Source organism: Schistocerca piceifrons, chromosome 3 (assembly GCF_021461385.2).
Source record: "Schistocerca piceifrons isolate TAMUIC-IGC-003096 chromosome 3, iqSchPice1.1, whole genome shotgun sequence".
Taxonomy (NCBI): Eukaryota; Metazoa; Arthropoda; class Insecta; order Orthoptera; family Acrididae; genus Schistocerca; species Schistocerca piceifrons.
This window is the reverse complement of record NC_060140.1, coordinates 837,510,920-837,528,394: the sequence shown is the minus strand read 5'-3', so window position 1 is coordinate 837,528,394 and position 17,475 is coordinate 837,510,920. Positions and strand designations below refer to the sequence as shown.

At 41.4% G+C, this 17,475-nt stretch overlaps 1 protein-coding gene across 1 annotated transcript in view; it reads left to right on the top strand.

Moving 5' to 3' along the window:
- The window catches only part of LOC124789103 (aspartate aminotransferase, cytoplasmic-like), a 92,669-nt gene that overhangs the window by 23,698 nt on the left and 51,496 nt on the right, over window positions 1–17,475 (top strand). The window contains exon 2 of the mRNA XM_047256392.1: window positions 12,972–13,153. Within this exon, the coding sequence (XP_047112348.1) occupies window positions 12,972–13,153 (182 nt within the window). The remainder of the gene's footprint in view (window positions 1–12,971; window positions 13,154–17,475) is intronic.

Genomic DNA, 17,475 nt, shown 5'->3' with positions numbered 1-17,475 from the left:
ATCTTTAATTTCAGACTTTTGCCTTACAAGGAAGCAATACTGAAATTTTGTGTAGCTGTCTTTGAACACAACCATATATCTCTTCTTCTTAGAAGATTCATTGAAAGGTCCACAGACATTGCAAGGTGCCGGGGCTAGCAGTGTATTTAACACTAAATTCTTCTAGAATCTACATATGTAAATGATGCTCTAAGCGCCCCCCCCCCCTATTCTAACTCCGACTTCTGCTGTTGCACATGGATTGAAAAGAAATGCGAACCGACTGTAATCGACCCTGCAAGTGGAGTAGAAAACAGTTTGGCACCTGCAATAATTTAATTTGATAAATAAGTTAAATAAAGGAAAGTTTCATTAACGTAGTGCGAAATGATAGGGTTGCTCTACCGATTAACAGAATGAAAGTTCTGTCCAAAATAACAATATGATTTATTATAACTCAAAATAATAAACAAAAACACATGAAACATTTACAATACATCAAATTGGCTCCAATTGGATACTCAAATAAATGCTGTGAAGGTGAAGTTGTCCCGAAACTAGATTGTGACATTTATGACGAAGTGGTATGTGGAGCCAATTCCTTGCAACTCAAGTCTTAAGAGAGACACACAGCATACCCAGCATTAATTGCTGCTACATTAGTGAGAACTCAGACAATGAACACCCAAGACAGATCAAAGTTAGAAAAGACAAACAGGCGCACTCTGCTAAGCTTGGATTATCACCTAGCAAAATTGCCTGCTTTGCTGGTGCTGCGGACGTACATTACCAAGCTGTCTTCTTAACTGCACAGACATGATCTGGCATACCGGAGGCGATGGCTGGTTGCTTCGACGTCCCGTCGTGGTGATGATAATGTCGCGAGTATAGCCTGAAACAAATTATCCTGGCCTGGTTGTTCCAGACTAAAGACTTCCTAACAATACAAATGCGCCTCTGAGGGAGACGAAGAAGGCTCGCCACACAATCACTGACGGTACAGTGATTGATTTTAACAAGCAAAGTCACCCAGTAACTCCGATACAGTCAACTTTAGCCAAAACTGCTCAAGACAGACAACATAGGCCTCTTGTACGCAGAACGCTCAATTGCCAACTGTACTCCGAAAGTTATGTTGAAGTCGAAACTTCAGCAACTTTGTCAAACAGTTACAATTAAATAAAAGTATATTAGACAGCCAACGGAAGGCAGGCTGACCAGAGCAGCCAGAGCTCAGTCTTGTAACCTACTCCGACCAAAAGGTGAGGGCCGACTCCCCACAAGAGCAGCCGTACAAACCAAACACAGAACATTCCCGCCCCCACGACAGTGGCCGTGGTTAACTGTTACAATCAGCAACTCGAAAACCGGCGGAAAATTCCACTCTTTTGCCGGAGCACTACCATTCCACCAATGGAGAGTCTTGGCGCCAATTTCTGCGCCGATTTTGCTACGTCACGGAGCTATGCCCTGAGCAAGCCAATCACAGTTACGATTTTGCAGGAAGCGCGGGAATTTGCCCACCAAAACTGCCTGGGTACACAAGTCATTCCCACACCTCGCTGGTAGCCCGCCAGAAAGTGTTTTCGCAAAGTTTCTGCAAAGTAACGGAACCTCTAGCCCAGCTGCTACTTCAGGCCCCTGCAAGCGTGTCTCCGCCGCTATTCTACAATGTCGGCGTCTGGAAAGCATTCACTCGACTCCCTCACACCCGTCGGCTTACCCTTTCAAGATCAGCATTGCCAGCCTGTCACCGGACCACCCAGGTGACGAGAGACGCTGCGAGGGAAGTCCGCGTGTGAAGGAATAGCAACTTTTCACCACATGCAATTGGAGAGGAAAATCGTAAGATAGAAATATGAGAGGGGGCTCATGTCACCTCTCAACATCAGCTGACATTAGTTTATCTGGGCAGGTTGATTTCTCTCTGTGACCAAATGGTAAGCAATGTGCTTTGCCGTAAATGCATGGCTCGTAAAGTGACTTCTCCAAGGGAACATTTATGCCTAATTCCCTTTCTAACATTCCTTCGACATGGTGTTTGTCCTGATGTCCCCACCTCTCATGATACAGCTGCAATAATGAAGTTTCTTCAATGGCATTTACTTCAGCAATTTCTTTGGGCAAATTTGGTTGACTGTCTGCCTTGTACAAGGTACCAAAGGGCTCATGGGTTCCATGTCATCAATTGTAAGCCAACACACTCTTGTTGATGGCTTAAATTCACTATTAGGATTCTGGTCCTGTGCAGTTAACACTGAAAACAAATTTCTAGATAATTGTGGAACATACCACACATCCAACAACATCACATCTTGCCCATCAGTCAGAGATGATAACTGAATATTGCCTTTTCCCACTGCCATTAGAGTTTCTCTTCCGACTGCCTTTGCACCACATGGAGTGTCAATTTTTAGAAAGTCTGTAACATACTGTGAACAGTTTGTTACATGCCTTGTAGCTCCATTATCAACCCACCACGATGCTGAATCTGCCTCAACTGTATAGGCCTCTTCACAGACAGACATTAGCACAGCACTAGCAGCAGCACAACTTTCTTGACTTCTGTTTCGATTTTTATTTGGTCTTCCATCAGAAATCCACTTTTTGGAGTCCTTTACCCAATGGACCTTACGCTTAATAATTGCAAATGTCACCTTTTCTTGGGCCATTCTTGATGAACTTGCCTTTGCCATCTGGTTTTTGTTTACTTACATTCACCATTAATGCTTCCTTCAGTGTTTTGTCACTGTTTGGATTCTTCAAGAAATTCCTTTCAAACATACATAACAGCACTGTCAACTCATCAAATTTTCTTTTTTCGTCCTGTGTTAACAACATCCAATATGACTGAGAAGTTTCAAATTCACTTGGCAGTATATGCAACGTTTTGCACCCTAATATAAGGTCTAGTAAAACACTTTCGTTTTTAGCTTTAAGACCACTGTTTAACTCATTCCACGAACTCTTCAATTTTGCTATGTGGGTAGAAACATCATCACCTGGTATCCAGCAGAAGTCTGTGCAGATTTTGAACTTCTCACCCTTGGATGAAGCTTCAAACTGCCGCTTTAAGGCATCCCACATATCACTAGCTGTTTCCTTGTCCATTACCTTTTGATATACTTCATCACTGATGGCACCAGTTATCATACACTTTGCATAACTATTTGTATTTCGATACAAATCGAACTGTTCCTTGTGTTTCTTTGCTTGTGCATCTGCTGCGTTGTCCTCCAGTGGCTTGGGCTTAACTAACCTCCTGTCAATAAAAAACTCAGTTGACGACAATTTAACCTCAAATTCTGACTACTGTATTTTCTACTGGGCGTAAAAACTCTCGTTTTTGGAGCTTACTTGCACTAACACAGTTCAGCAAAAGGTTTTACAACAACAGTTTTCACTCTCAAGCACACATTATCGTATTTTGTTAACTTTTCGTCACTGTTTTGAGTCATTAATTCACTTACGACTCTTAAGCGAAACTGGATCCATAACCTGTTACTTTTACTTGTTTTAGATTTAAAAAGAATCTGTCTACTTCACTTAAAATTACGTTTATTTCACATTGTACAGCCACACAAAATAACACATCGTCAAAGACCTAGTTTCTAGTACTTGTCTCTCCAAAGACTCTAGAGCAGAAGTGCTGCCAACTTTTGTCTGCCACTTAATTACATACAAACGCATATAACTGTAACATTATTCTTAGCCTGGGAGGCAGTGGTGAAGGCTGTCAGGTGTTAAGGAGGTTGTCCAAGTTTGATTTGTGTGACAGGAGTGGTGATTGATGGTGTGGCTGCTTAGGGAACTGCTGAGGGACAGGAAGGGAAACACCAATGTTCACGTAGTTTAGGAGGAGGTAGGATGGCTTTTTAAGGTGAAGTTTGGCAAAGGATCTACCACTGTAGTAATTGACTAAAAAGAGTATTTTAGTGAAGGTCTACATCAGATGTCTGACACCTCTACATACAATGTCTGGCATCAAGATCCCACCCACGTGATTCAAACTGACCTGCTGTTCCACCTTAAAACCTCAGACCCCTCACGAGGACTAATACCTCAATCCATAGAAATTCTTATGCCCTCCCCCCAAAAAAAGAAACCATGCACCCCCACCTTTTGCCTTCTTCCTAAGATCCAAAAACCCAATCATCTTGACTGTCCTGTAGTTGCTGGCTTTAAAGCACTCACCAAATGTATATCTGCCTTAGTTGATAAGCACCTGCAACACATAGTACAAAGACCCCCCTCCTCTATAAAAGATATAAATCTTTGCCCATCCCACTTCACCACACACCTTGCTTGTCACCATTGATGCCACCTCCCTCCATACCAACATTCCCATGTACAGGGTCTGCCAGCTGCTGAACATTTCCTCTTTCCTCACTCAGTGCTCACCTGATTCCAGACCTATGACATCCTTCTTGCTCACCTTAATCAACTTTACATTTACCAACAACTACTTCACCTTTGAGGTGCAGACTTACAAAGAGATCAGGGATATGGCTATGGGAAGCAGGATGGCTCTTTCCTATGCCCACTTTTTCATAGATCACTTGAACTGGGCTTTCCTGTGATCCGTAAGTCTTCAGCCCCTGGTTTGGTTTAGATACACTGATGACATCTGTACCTTATGGACACATGGTGAGACTGACCTGTTAAAATTCTGAGAGTTTCTGAATATCCTCTCTCAATTAAATTTCACATGATCCAGTTTGGAATCCCATGCCACTTTCCTTGATGTTGATCTCAACCTCACCAAAGGCCAGGTACACACTTCCATCCACATTAAACCTACCAACAAACAACAACACTTATAGTTTGACAGTTACCATCTTTTCCATGTCAAACATTACCTCCCACACAGCCTTGGGATTTGAGGTAAATGTACTTGTTTGGATGTAGACTCTTTACAGCAAAACAGCACCATCCTCACCTCAGTCTCCACTGCATATAATTACCCTGCCAGCCTAGTTCAAAAGCAGATTTCCTGGGCCATCACATCCAATCCTGGTACTGCTGATCCCTCCAAGAAATAGCTTTGGAGCACACCACTTGATCATTCAATACTATCCTGTTCTTGAATGTATTAATCAGCTACTTCAACAGGGCTATGACTTCTAAAATCATGTCCTGAAATGAGATCGATTCTGTGTGATTTTTAACCACCGCATCTGGAATAGCTTTTCATCGCCCTCCCAATCTCTGCAATATTCTTGTCAGATGCTATGCTGCTTCTTCACCCATATTGCACCCCAATTGCTCCTATACCTGTGTCCATCCCCACTGTCAGTTAGACCGTCAGCGAGAGCAGCACCGCTAGTTCCTGCTACTAATAAGGCGAGTACACCGTTCGCTTCTTACATATTTTGGCGAGCTTCAAACAGGAGCAACTGAAGTAATGGGTAGGAACTGTGATTGTTGTGTGAAGATGCGAGCTGAGTTGGCGACCTTTTGTTCACAGCTCCAGGCTGCTTTGGCTTCTGTCACACAGCTTGAGGCTGCTGCCAAGGGGTGTCACTATGTTCTATCAGATGCAGGGACACGAGGGATGTCGAGCATGTCCCACGTGTCCTCTGATCAGTGCACTGCTGTGGCCGCCCCGGGTACTGCATGCACTGAGGTTGACCCCTCACCTGTGGTTGAGTGGAAGATCATTCCAAAGTCTGGCAGGCAGTGAGAAACTTCATGAGGGGCTGATCGTAGGGCCTCCTGGTTCTTTTGACAAACAGGTTTCGGGCATTATTTGTAGCTGATGATGTCGCTGAGCCGGATGCAGTCGTCCACCCTGTTCCAGAGGAAGCTTCTCAGCCCACAACGTCTGGGCATTCACAGAGGGTGGGATTGCTGGTAGTTGGGAGCCCCTATGTTAGGCGCGTAATGGGGCCCCTTAGGAACATGGCTGCCAAGGAGGGGAAGGAAGCCAGTGTGCACTCCGTGTGCATTCTGGGGGGAGTCATTCTGGATGTGGAAAGGGTGCTTCCAGATGCCATGAAGAGTACAGAGTGCAACCAACTGCAGGTGGTGGCTCATGTCGGTACCAATGACATGTGTCACTTTGGATCGGAGCAGATTCTGTCTGGTTTTGGGTGGCTAGCGCAAATGGTAAAGACTGCCAGCCTTGCTTCCGAGATTAAGGCAAAGCTCAGCATCTGCAGCATCATCGATAGAACTGACTGTGGTCCTTTGGTGCAGAGCCAAGTGGAGGGTCTGAATAAGAGGCTCAGGAGGTTCTGTGACCGTGTAGGCTGCAGATTCCTTGACTTGTGCCATCGAGTGGTGGGTTTCCGGGTTCAACTTAATAGGTCAGGAGTCCACTACACACAGGAGCCAGCTACACGGGTAGCGGGGGCTGTGGTGGAAGGGACTGGCTGGTTTTCTAGGTTAGAGGGTCTCAGGGAACCACAGAAGGAATGTCTGTCTAAAAGTGGGCAGGTAAAACACAGTAAGGTAGTTGTAGAAACGATTGTTGCAGAAGCAGCGAAAAAATCATGCCAAATTTAAAAGAACACAAAATTCCTAAGATTGGCAAAGTTTTACAGAAGTTCGAAATATGGTGTGTACTTCAATGCGAGATGCTTTTAATAATTTCCACAACGAAATTCTGTCTCAAAATCTGGCAGAAAACCCAAAGATATTCTGGTCATACATAAAGCACACCAGTGGCAAGACGCAATCAATACCTTCACTGTGCGATAACAATGGTGAAGTCACTGATGACAGTGCCACTAAAGCAGAATTATTAAACACGGTTTTCCGAAACTCCTTCACCAAAGAAGACGATGTAAATATCCCTGAATTCCAATCAAGAACAACTGCCAAGATGAGAAACATAGGAGTAGATATCCTCGGAGTAACGAAGCAGCTTAAATCACTTAATACAGGCAAGGCCTCAGGTCCACATTGTATACCAGTCAGGTTCCTCTCAGAGCATGTAAAATAGCCCCATATTTAGCAATTATGTACAACTACTCTCCCACAGAAAGATCCGTACCTAACGACTGGAAACTGCTCAAGTCACACCAATACCCAAAGAGGGAAGTAGGAGTAATCCGCTGAATTACAGGCCTATATCACTAACGTCGATTTGCAGTAGGGTTTTGGAACATATACTGTATTCGAACATTATGATGTACCTCAAAGAAAACGATTTATTGACACATAGCCAGCACAGTTTCAGAAAATATCGTTCTTGTGAAACACAACTAGCTCTTTATACTCATGAAGTAATAAGTGCTATCGACAGGGGATGTCAAATTGATTCCATATTTTTTTAGATTTCCAGAAGGCTTTTTTTTTAATTTATTGTTCCGTGGGACCAAATTCAGGAGAAGTCTCCATGGTCATGGAACGAGTCAATACATGAAATTATAACACGATATTAGAAAGAGATAAAATGAAATGTAAAAAAAACATATTCAGGTGATAAGTCGTAAGTTTAAATAAAGAAAATCAACAATGTAACACTGGAATTTGCTTAATTTTTTAGCTCTTTCAGGAGTGCCTCGACAGAATAGAAGGAGTGAACCATGAGGAAACTCTTCAGTTTAGACTTAAAAGAGTTTGGGCTACTGCTAAGATTTTTGAGTTCTTGTAGTAGCTTATTGAAAATGGATGCAGCAGAATACTGCACTCCTTTCTGCACAAGAGTCAAGGAAGTGCATTCCACATGCAGATTGGATTTCTGCCTAGTATTGAGTGAAAGCTGATAACTCTTCGGAATAGGCTAATATTGCTGACAACAAACGACATTAAAGAAAATATAAACTGTGAGAATTCCCAGACTATTGAATAGGCGTCGACAAGAGGTTCTCGAACTTACACCACATATAGCTCGAACAGCCCGTTTCTGAGCCAAAAATACCCTTTTTGAATCAGAAAAATTACCCCAAAAAATAATACCATACGACATAAGCATATGAAAATATGCGAAGTAGACTACTTTTCGTGTTGAAGTGTCACTTATTTCAGATACTGTTCTAATGGTAAATAAATCAGCATTTAGTTTCTGAACATGATCCTGGACATGGGCTTTCCACAACAGCTTACTATCTATCCGAACGCCTAGGAACTTGAACTGTTCCGTCTCGCTTATAATATGCCCATTCTGTCTGATCAAAATATCGGTTCTTGTTGAATTGTGACTTAGAAACTGTAGAAACTGAGTCTTCCTGCGATTTAGCATCAAATTATTTTCCACAAACCACGAACTTATTTCATGAACTACATTACTTGATACTGTTTCAATATTAAACACAAGATCCTTCACTATCAAGCTGGTGTCATCAGCAAACAGAAATATTTTTGAATCACCTGTAACACTAGAAGGCATATCATTTATATAAATAAGAAACAGCAGTGGCCCCAGCACCGACCCTTGGGGAACGTCCCACTTAACAGTGCCCCATTGGGACTGAACACCACTACCACTCTCAATATTGCGGAGAATTACCTTCTGCTTTCTGTTCTTAAAGTAAGAGGCGAACCAACTGTAAGCTACTCCCCTTACTCCATAATGGTCCAACTTCTGCAGTAATATTTTGTGGTCAACACAGTCAAAAGCCTTCGTTAAATCAAAGAAAACACCTAGCGTTCGCAACCTTTTATTTAATCCGTCCAAAACCTCACAGAGAAAAGAGAATATAGCATTTTCAGTTGTTAAACCATTTCTAAAACGAAACTGAACATTTGACAGCAAATTATGTGAATTTAAATGCTCCAGTAACCTTGTATATACAACCCTCTCGATAACTTTAGCAAACACCGATGGCATATAAATAGGTCTAAAATTGTCAACATTATCAATGTCTCCCTTTTTATAAAGTGGCTTCACTACCGAGTACTTTAATCGGTCAGGAAACCGACCACTCCTAAAGGAAAAGTTACAGATATGGCTAAGTACTGGGCTAACATACATAGAACAATACTTCAGTATTCTGCTAGATACCCCATCATATCCATGAGAGTTCTTGGTCTTTAGTGATTTAATTATTAACTCAGTCTCCCTCTTGTCAGTATCATGGAGGAGCATTTCAGGTAACAGTCTCGGAACACTTTTTCTAAGAGCGCTATATAACTCCCTGTTGGGACTAGGTTTCTATTTAGTTCACTTGCTATATTCAGAAAGTGATTATTAAATACTGTACATATATGCAACTTATCAGTAACACGGACATTCCCACTACGCACTGATTCCATATCCTCGACCTGTCTCTGCAGACCAGCCACTTCCTTTGCGACTGACCGTATGGTTTTAATTTTATCCTGAGACTTAGCTATTCTATCTGCATACCACATAATTTTTGCCTTCCTAATAATATTTTTAAGCACCTTACAATACTGTTTGTAATGAGCTGCTGCATTTAGATTTTGACTGTTTCTAACGTTTTGATATAATTGCCACTTTGTTCTACAAGATATTCTTATCCCTCTAGTTAGCCACCCAGGCTGCCTGTTTGTGCTAGTACCCCGTTTTGAACGTTCTAACGGAAAGCAACTTTCAAACACCACGAGAAAAGTCTTGAGAAAAGCATTATATTTATCGTCTACTGTATCAGCGCTATAAACATCTTGCCACTCTTGTTCCTTGATAAGGTTTACAAAGGTCTCTACAGCAACTGGATCAGCTTTCCTAAACAGCTGATGACTATATTTAACACGTGTTGCAGCACAAAAATCTTTTAGAGTTAAAATTTGTGCATCATGATCTGAAAGGCTATTCACCTTTTTGCTAACAGAATGCCGTTCTAGTAATGAGGAATGAACAAAAATGTTGTCTATGGTTGTTCTACTGTTCCCTTGCACTCTCGTTGGAAAGAATACGGTTTGCATAAGAGTATATGAATTAAGGAGGTCTACCAGCATCCTCTTCCTTGCACAATCACTTATACAATTAATATTGAAGTCGCCACATATAACAAACTTTTTGTATTTCCTATAAAGTGAACCAAGAACCTCCTCTAACTTTAGCAAAAATGTTGTGAAATCGGAGTCTGGGGATCTGTAAATAACAACAGTTAGAAGTTAAGCTCCATTAAATTTAACCACACCTGCACAACATTCAAACACCTTTTCAGTGCATTACTTTGAAACATCAATTGACTCAAATGGGATGCCGTTTTTCACATACATGGCTACTCCCCCACACCGCAAAGAGCTCCTTGAAAAGCTGCCAGCCAACCTGCATCCTGGTAAAGGAAGCCTCTGAATTATCTCCTTATTTAAGAAGTGTTCAGACATACCAATAATTTCAGAGTCAACATCTATAAGCAGTTCACTAACTTTATCTCTAATACCTTGTATATTTTGATGAAATATACTAATTCCCTCATTACTCGGATACCTAATCTTTGTCGAAAGTGGTTCCTTTGTTAGAGGGACTTCCCTTAAGCAGGAATACCTATCAGCTTTCGACACCGTTCCTCACAAGCGTCTTTTAACCAAATTGTGTGCCTATGGAATATCGCCTCAGTTGTGCGACTGGATTCGTGATTTCCTGTCAGAAATGTCACAGTTCGTAGTAATAGACGGAAAGTCATCGAGTAAAACAGAAGTAATATCCGGCGTTCCCCAAGGAAGTGTTGTCAGCCCTCTATTGTTCCTGATCTACATTAACGACATAGGAGACAATCTGAGTAGCCGTCTCAGATTGTTTGCAGATGATGTTGTCATTTACCGTCTTGTAAAGTCATCAGATGATCAAAACAACTTGCAAAATGATTTAAATAAGATATCTGTATGGCGAGAAAAGTGGCAATTGACCCTGAATAAGGAAAAGTGTGACGTTATTCACATAAGTACTAAAAGAAATCAGCTAAATTTCGACTATGCGATAAGTCACACAAATCTGAAGGCTGTAAATTCAACTAAATACTTAGGGATTACAATTACAAACAACTTAAATTGGAACGATCACATAGATAATACTGTGGGTAGAGCAAACCAAAGACTGCGATTCATTGGCAGAACACTTAGAAGGTGCAACAGGTCTACTAAAGAGACTGCTTACACCATGCTTGTCCGCCTATTCTGGAATATTGCTGTGCGGTGTGAGATCCGCATCAGGTGGGACTGACGGATGACATCGAAAAAGTACAAAGAAGGGCAGCTCGTTTTGTATTATTGCGAAATAGGGGAGATAGTGTCACAGACATGATACATGAATTGGAGTGGCAATCATTTAAACAAAGGCGTTTTTTGTTGAGACGGCATCTTCTCATGAAATTTCAATCACCAGATTTCTCCTCTGACTGAGAAAATATTCTGTTGGCACCCACGTGCATAGGGAGAAATGATCATCACGATGAAATAAGAGAACTCAGGGCTTGCAGAGAAAAATTTAAGTGCTCGTTTTTCCCACGTGCCGTTCGAGAGTGGGATGGTAGAGAGACAACTTGAAGGTGGTTCATTGAACCCTCTGCCAGGCGCTTTATTGTGAATAGCAGAGTAATCGTGTAGACGTAGACGTGGAAGACTTTCCCTATGCACACTCCTACCACCACCTGTAGCAGTCCTGTAACTTTCAAAACATGTACTATCAAGGGAGAGCCACCTGTGAAATGACACATTGTATATCAGCTGATATGTAAACACTGTTCGGCCTTTTACATCGGCATGATGACCACCAAAGCATCAATGAGGATGAATGGACATAGACAGAGGGTGTATATTGGCACCATGTAACATCCTGTTGTTGAGCATTGTCTTCAACATGACAATCGTGACTTTGGTGTCTGTTTCACCATATGTGCCATCTGGATTTCTCCGCCAGATCCCAATTTCTCAGAATTCCACAGTTTAGAACTAGCGTTCCAGTATGTCCTTGATTCCCACCACCGACCTCGCCTTAATTTATGTTAGTTTCTTCCATCTCAGCATTTCTTCAGAGTAAATACTCTTACTTCCACTCCATTTTAGTTTTTTACATCTTTTGTTGTCTTACCCATCTATTTTTTGCCGTCCCCTTCCACCTCTCTTATGTACAATGCACTTAGCTTTTCATTCTTATTATTTCATGCATGATGTTTAAGCAGTAATCTCTGTCTTGCACATTACTCTGTCTTCCATCTTTAAGCTCTAAGGTTTTCCAATCTCGTCTGATGCAGTCCGCAACAATAAGTCTTTCCCTCTTATGCCGTGCGGTACGTCTGTCCCGAGTCGCGGTTCTGGGTGACTTTCCCAAAATCTACCCCTTTTCGTAGACCTCTCCTGTCGTTTTCCTTCACCCAACTTCCTCCCCTTTCAACCCCTCTGCCTGAAGAAGGAGCTACTGGCTCAAAAGGCTGCCTAATTACGACCTTCTTTTACGTGTGTGTTCTGCCGCCACATGGTGAGTAGACTTTTTATCAATATAAATAAATGGTATCAACTGGAGCGAAATCAGTAAAATGCAATGATACAAAATAATACCAGAAAAAAATCATTCGGAAATACTGAACTTGCAATGAAATGAAAATGACATAGCATTACTTGTTTAAAATTGGCCTGCTGACACAATTGGTATTTTTTTCCCAAAAGGCGTGACATCACTTGATCCACAATGCCATAACAGAGGTATAGCTAATTCTTCACCGCAGAATTATCCTGTTCTAAATGGAGCAGCATCTTCTTGCATTGTCTGCTCAAGTGGCACACTCATGATAGGTGACACATATGATTGAGCCGCTTCCAGTGCATCAGCTCTTCCACTAATTTCAAAAGAAGAATTTTTGGTGACGTCCATTTTTTTCCAATTTTGTCAGCCCATCTTCTTCAGCACGCAAATCAGTACTTTCTAAAAATTCCAAGCCTTACTAACAAGTACGATACACCAAATAGTAAATTACACTAAGAAACAAAACTACTATAAACATACTCATCCACATAGTACAACAGGTTTCGCTCTAATCAGATGCTCACGAGATTGATGATGCATGTTGAGTTTGTGGACCATGTCTGCAATATTTTCATTTACTCTGTTCCCAGAAAGTATTTGTGATTCTATTCCACAGCTTATCGCACCAATGAGGGACAGCCTTGGGTGATGCCCTGGGTGCAGCGAATTGAGCAGCTTATGGGTCAAGACAAGACAAGAAACCATGAGTACTTGACATTCCTGGGCTGTGACACATTCAGCCAAGCAGCAACTGCCCTGTTGTTGGGACCAGAAAGTGATGTTGTGAGGCAGGGAAAGGTGAGTGTGAAACAGGTATTAGTCTTTTAACATCTGCAGCCATATACTGAAAATCATTGTGGAGTGGATGGCATCTTAAATTAGTGAGATTCAGAGGCAGAAACTCACTGCATATGGTCCTCACCTACAGCTACATTTTTTGAATGTAGTAATATAGACCCCTCTCTCCCCCTCTATTACACACACACACACACACACACACACACACACACACACACACACACACACACAGAGAGAGAGAGAGAGAGAGAGAGAGAGAGAGAGAGGGGGGGGGGATGGAAAGTGCTGAAGCCTTAACACATTGACCAAACACTATGAATCTGATAGTCAAGTATTTCCATGCCTGTATAATATGTTGATTAAAACTTTATCATTATATGAGCATATTTTCAGTAGGGGAAAGTGTTACAATTTGGGACACATTCCAGACCTGCAATAGAAATTTAGTATATCTTCTTATTCTGGTTCTAAATGGTCTCATTCACTTTTGATGTGCTGCAGTCTTTTTCTGAAATTACAAAAATTACTCCAGAAAATTTAGGCTTTTCCAAATGTGGAAACATGTTACAAGATATACCATGATCATGTACCTAGCAACAATAACTCCACTGAAATTTAAAAGCCTTGCAGTTCAGAAAATCTTGTCAGTACCATACTTAATCACCTATCTGTTACATTATTACTCTAATATACAACAATAACCAGTAAAATAAATCAAATTAAGCAGAAGTATTATAAAAACCAAATAAATACATTTAGGAAACTACCACAAATTTCAATTTTCAAGGTAGGTAAAATTGCTAAGACTTTAAAGAAACTAATTTAACTTGAAAATTTGACATTCTCTAAAGTAAAAGACCTTTTTTTCTTACAAGATGCAAGATGGTGCAGGTGATCAGATAGTATGGCTTAACAGTCCACAGAATACATAACTACTTTTAAGAAAAGTGGAAGTTTACTTCCTTTAACAATCTGTAATTGAAGAATGACAGTGTATTCCAAATAGCTTCAGTGTATTATACAGCACTAAGTGTATAGAACTTTAAATATTTGCAAATATTGCACAAAAAAAGACTGTCTCATGACTCAGGTCTAGCAACAACAAAAACTGTAGAAAATGATGGAACCTGCTTATGATGGTCTGTAGTGCTTATTCTTTCTTGTGATGCTAAAATCAGTCACCAGACTAAAGTACCCCTCCCCCCCCCCCCCCCCCAAAAAAAAAGAGAGAGAGAGAGAGTCTGTCTAATGTTAGAGAAACTTTCCAAGTGGAGACACCAAAATATAGCAGGCCCAGAGAACACACACTTGTCATTTAATGCATTCTTTCAGATTCTGAGAAAGGTGGAATCACTGGCATGAGGTACGTGGGAACATATTACCAATAGAGAGCAAAAACAGTTGGCTCCAGTGCAATGTGTTGGAATGCTGCTTCCATTCCCTTTATTTGAACAAAAGAATTAGTTACAAATTTGGTATAGATTGAGGGCTGGTTGCACAACACAAACATTTGATTGGCTGCAGTTACACAAATAATGGACACTGTTAAATACTATAATTCTGTTAATGAAGCCCAAATCTCTTGTACTGTTACGACAAGTCCAGCCAGAGTAAAAAAAAAAAAAAAAAAAAAAAAAAAAAAAAAAAAAAAAAAAAAAAAATATTATAAGACCACAGAATAGGCCATAAATAAGAGTGTAGCCATTGAGCCAGTGCGTACATTGTATGCATGTGAACTGAATACAACACTGGCCTCTTGTCACTGTGCAAGCAGCTTTATTCCACTCTGGGGATCATGGGAACATGCTGTGTGATGTGGTGAAGGGAGTTGTATTTTGGCTTGCTGTTGTGTGCTCATTGCCTGCTGTGTGTATGTTGTACTGTCAGATGTGAGAGTGGCTAAATGGCTTACCTCTCTGGGTCACTGGGAGCATTTCAGTATCTGCACAACAGTTGGTGATGAGGTGGACTCAGGACAGCAGTGTGACAAGGAGGGAAGTTGCAGGTCCTTTCAGAAAAACTGCACCACAAGGAGATCATAAGACTGTTTGATTTGCTCTGTGAATACACAAATGGCAACAACTGACATCCTAACAGAGGTTACAGGCAGAGTGTCACCAGGAACCACTGGGAACAGTGTACTGCAAGATGGATTGCAATCTGGAGTTCCTGTGCATTGTTTGTACTGCCTCCATACTAGAGATAACATAGAATTGCAGAATGAGATTTTCACTCTGCAGCGGAGTGTGCGCTGATATGAAACTTCCTGGCAGATTAAAACTATGTGCCCGACCGAGACTCGAACTCGGGACCTTTGCCTTTTGCGGGCAAGTGCTCTACCATCTGAGCTACCGAAGCACGACTCACGCCCAGTCCTCACAGCAGGAGAGCTTCTGTAAAGTTTGGAAGGTAGGAGATGAGATACTGGCAGAAGTAAAGCTGTGAGGACCGGGCGTGAGTCGTGCTTCGGTAGCTCAGACGGTAGAGCACTTGCCCGCGAAAGGCAAAGATCCCGAGTTCGAGTCTCGGTCGGGCACACAGTTTTAATCTGCCAGGAAGTTTTAACATAGAATTGCATTGTGTAGAACCAGAGTGAGGTGTCATTGAGTGTCACTCTGTGGTGCCCAGAAATGAGTCTCACTTCTGCTGATGGAGGTCAGATCACCACCAACCTGTCCACAGACAGCCTTGTTTAAGGTCACAGGAACCAGCAGTTCTCGAGACCCATATCACTCCAACACCTGTAACCATGGTGTAGAGAGCTATTGGATATGACAAAAGGACTGATTTAGTAATTACTGAAGGTAGATGGAATGCTCACAGTGAATGGTAAGAATAGTCCTGTAGTAACACCCTTCATGACCAGTGCACCAAATGGCATATTTCAGCTGGGTAATGCAAGACCCCACACTGCAGTTCACAGCACAATGTCTTGAGGAAAGTAGAGGTTCTTGGCTGGCCTGCCCAATCCCCTGAGTTGGTTTGTCACCCATAAGTATGTCTAGGATGTGATGGGAAGGTGTATACTTTCATAACAACTTCCAACCGGCAATATTCATGAACACGTTCAGCATCTTTTTCAGGGATGACAAATAGTTCTTCAAGTTAGATTCTAAAGATGTTTACATCCATGCCACAAAGAATACAACAGAGTATCAAGCTCTTGGGGGTCACACCTCCTACTGATGTTGGTAGTGGACACGAGTTCTGGGTGAAATGAAAGTTTAATCATTTAACACCTGTTAAGTGATAAACATCTACACAAAGTTCTGTAAATATCAGACTGATGCTCCATAGTGCATACTTTCCATACCTGTCAGTGTATTAAGGGAACACTGAACACTGCAGATTAGATCAAGGACACTATATATCAAATTCTGTTACTATTCTGACACCTTCAGAGGCTTTATTTATGTATTCACTTCTTCTTCATAATTACAGCCTTTCATCTGAATAAAAAATAGATGATATGCTCCACATATTTATGTATAATAAATTATTTTTGCTGGGTACTATGTAGTAATGCTAAAAAAAGACAAGTTAAAGAAAAATAATTCCTACCAGTACAAACCTGTTATTGACATCTTAACCAGTCAGCCAACTTCTAATACTACTATTCGTATGACTGGCAACATAACAATTATCATTACTTTCCTCTAATTCATTCATTCACTAGGGTTGTCCTTTCTTTATAGAACTCACACTTCTAAACTACTGAAAGTTATTTTCTGCGTCTTATCCCAACTTGAAACTACCACAATCAATAACGAATATCAGGGATTTTATGTTTGTATTGACAAAAGTTCATTAATGTAGAACAGTAAAAGCTCTGGAGGAGTGGATACAGACACAAACAATCATAAGCCTAGATCAGCAACATGGCACAGGGTACAGAGAAATATTGTGCAGAAATAATCCTAACAAGCCCAGGCCATAGCACCAGTTTCTGTTGCAGGGTTAGAATTAAAGAACACAAGAAAATAAAGGAAACTGCCTTAACCAAAGAACAGCTCAAGAGAGAGCAAGCCTGTAACAAGGATCTGATACCTGGTGCATTGGGCAGATACAGTTGGCACTTATAGTTAACAAAGCATTGGCTCTCAGTTCCAGAGCTGACCCCCATGTGTGCAATCAAGAGCCAGAGGTGTTGGACATGAGACTGTTGCTTATAGCAGAACCTGAATTCTTACACTAGCACCACACTCAGTGCAACAAGAACTGTTGCAAAATTTCTCTCTCTTTTAATCAGCATGTAGGAAAGGAATGGGATCGGATGACATCTGGATTGACAACGAGGAGCAGAAGCAACTGTGACCCCATCT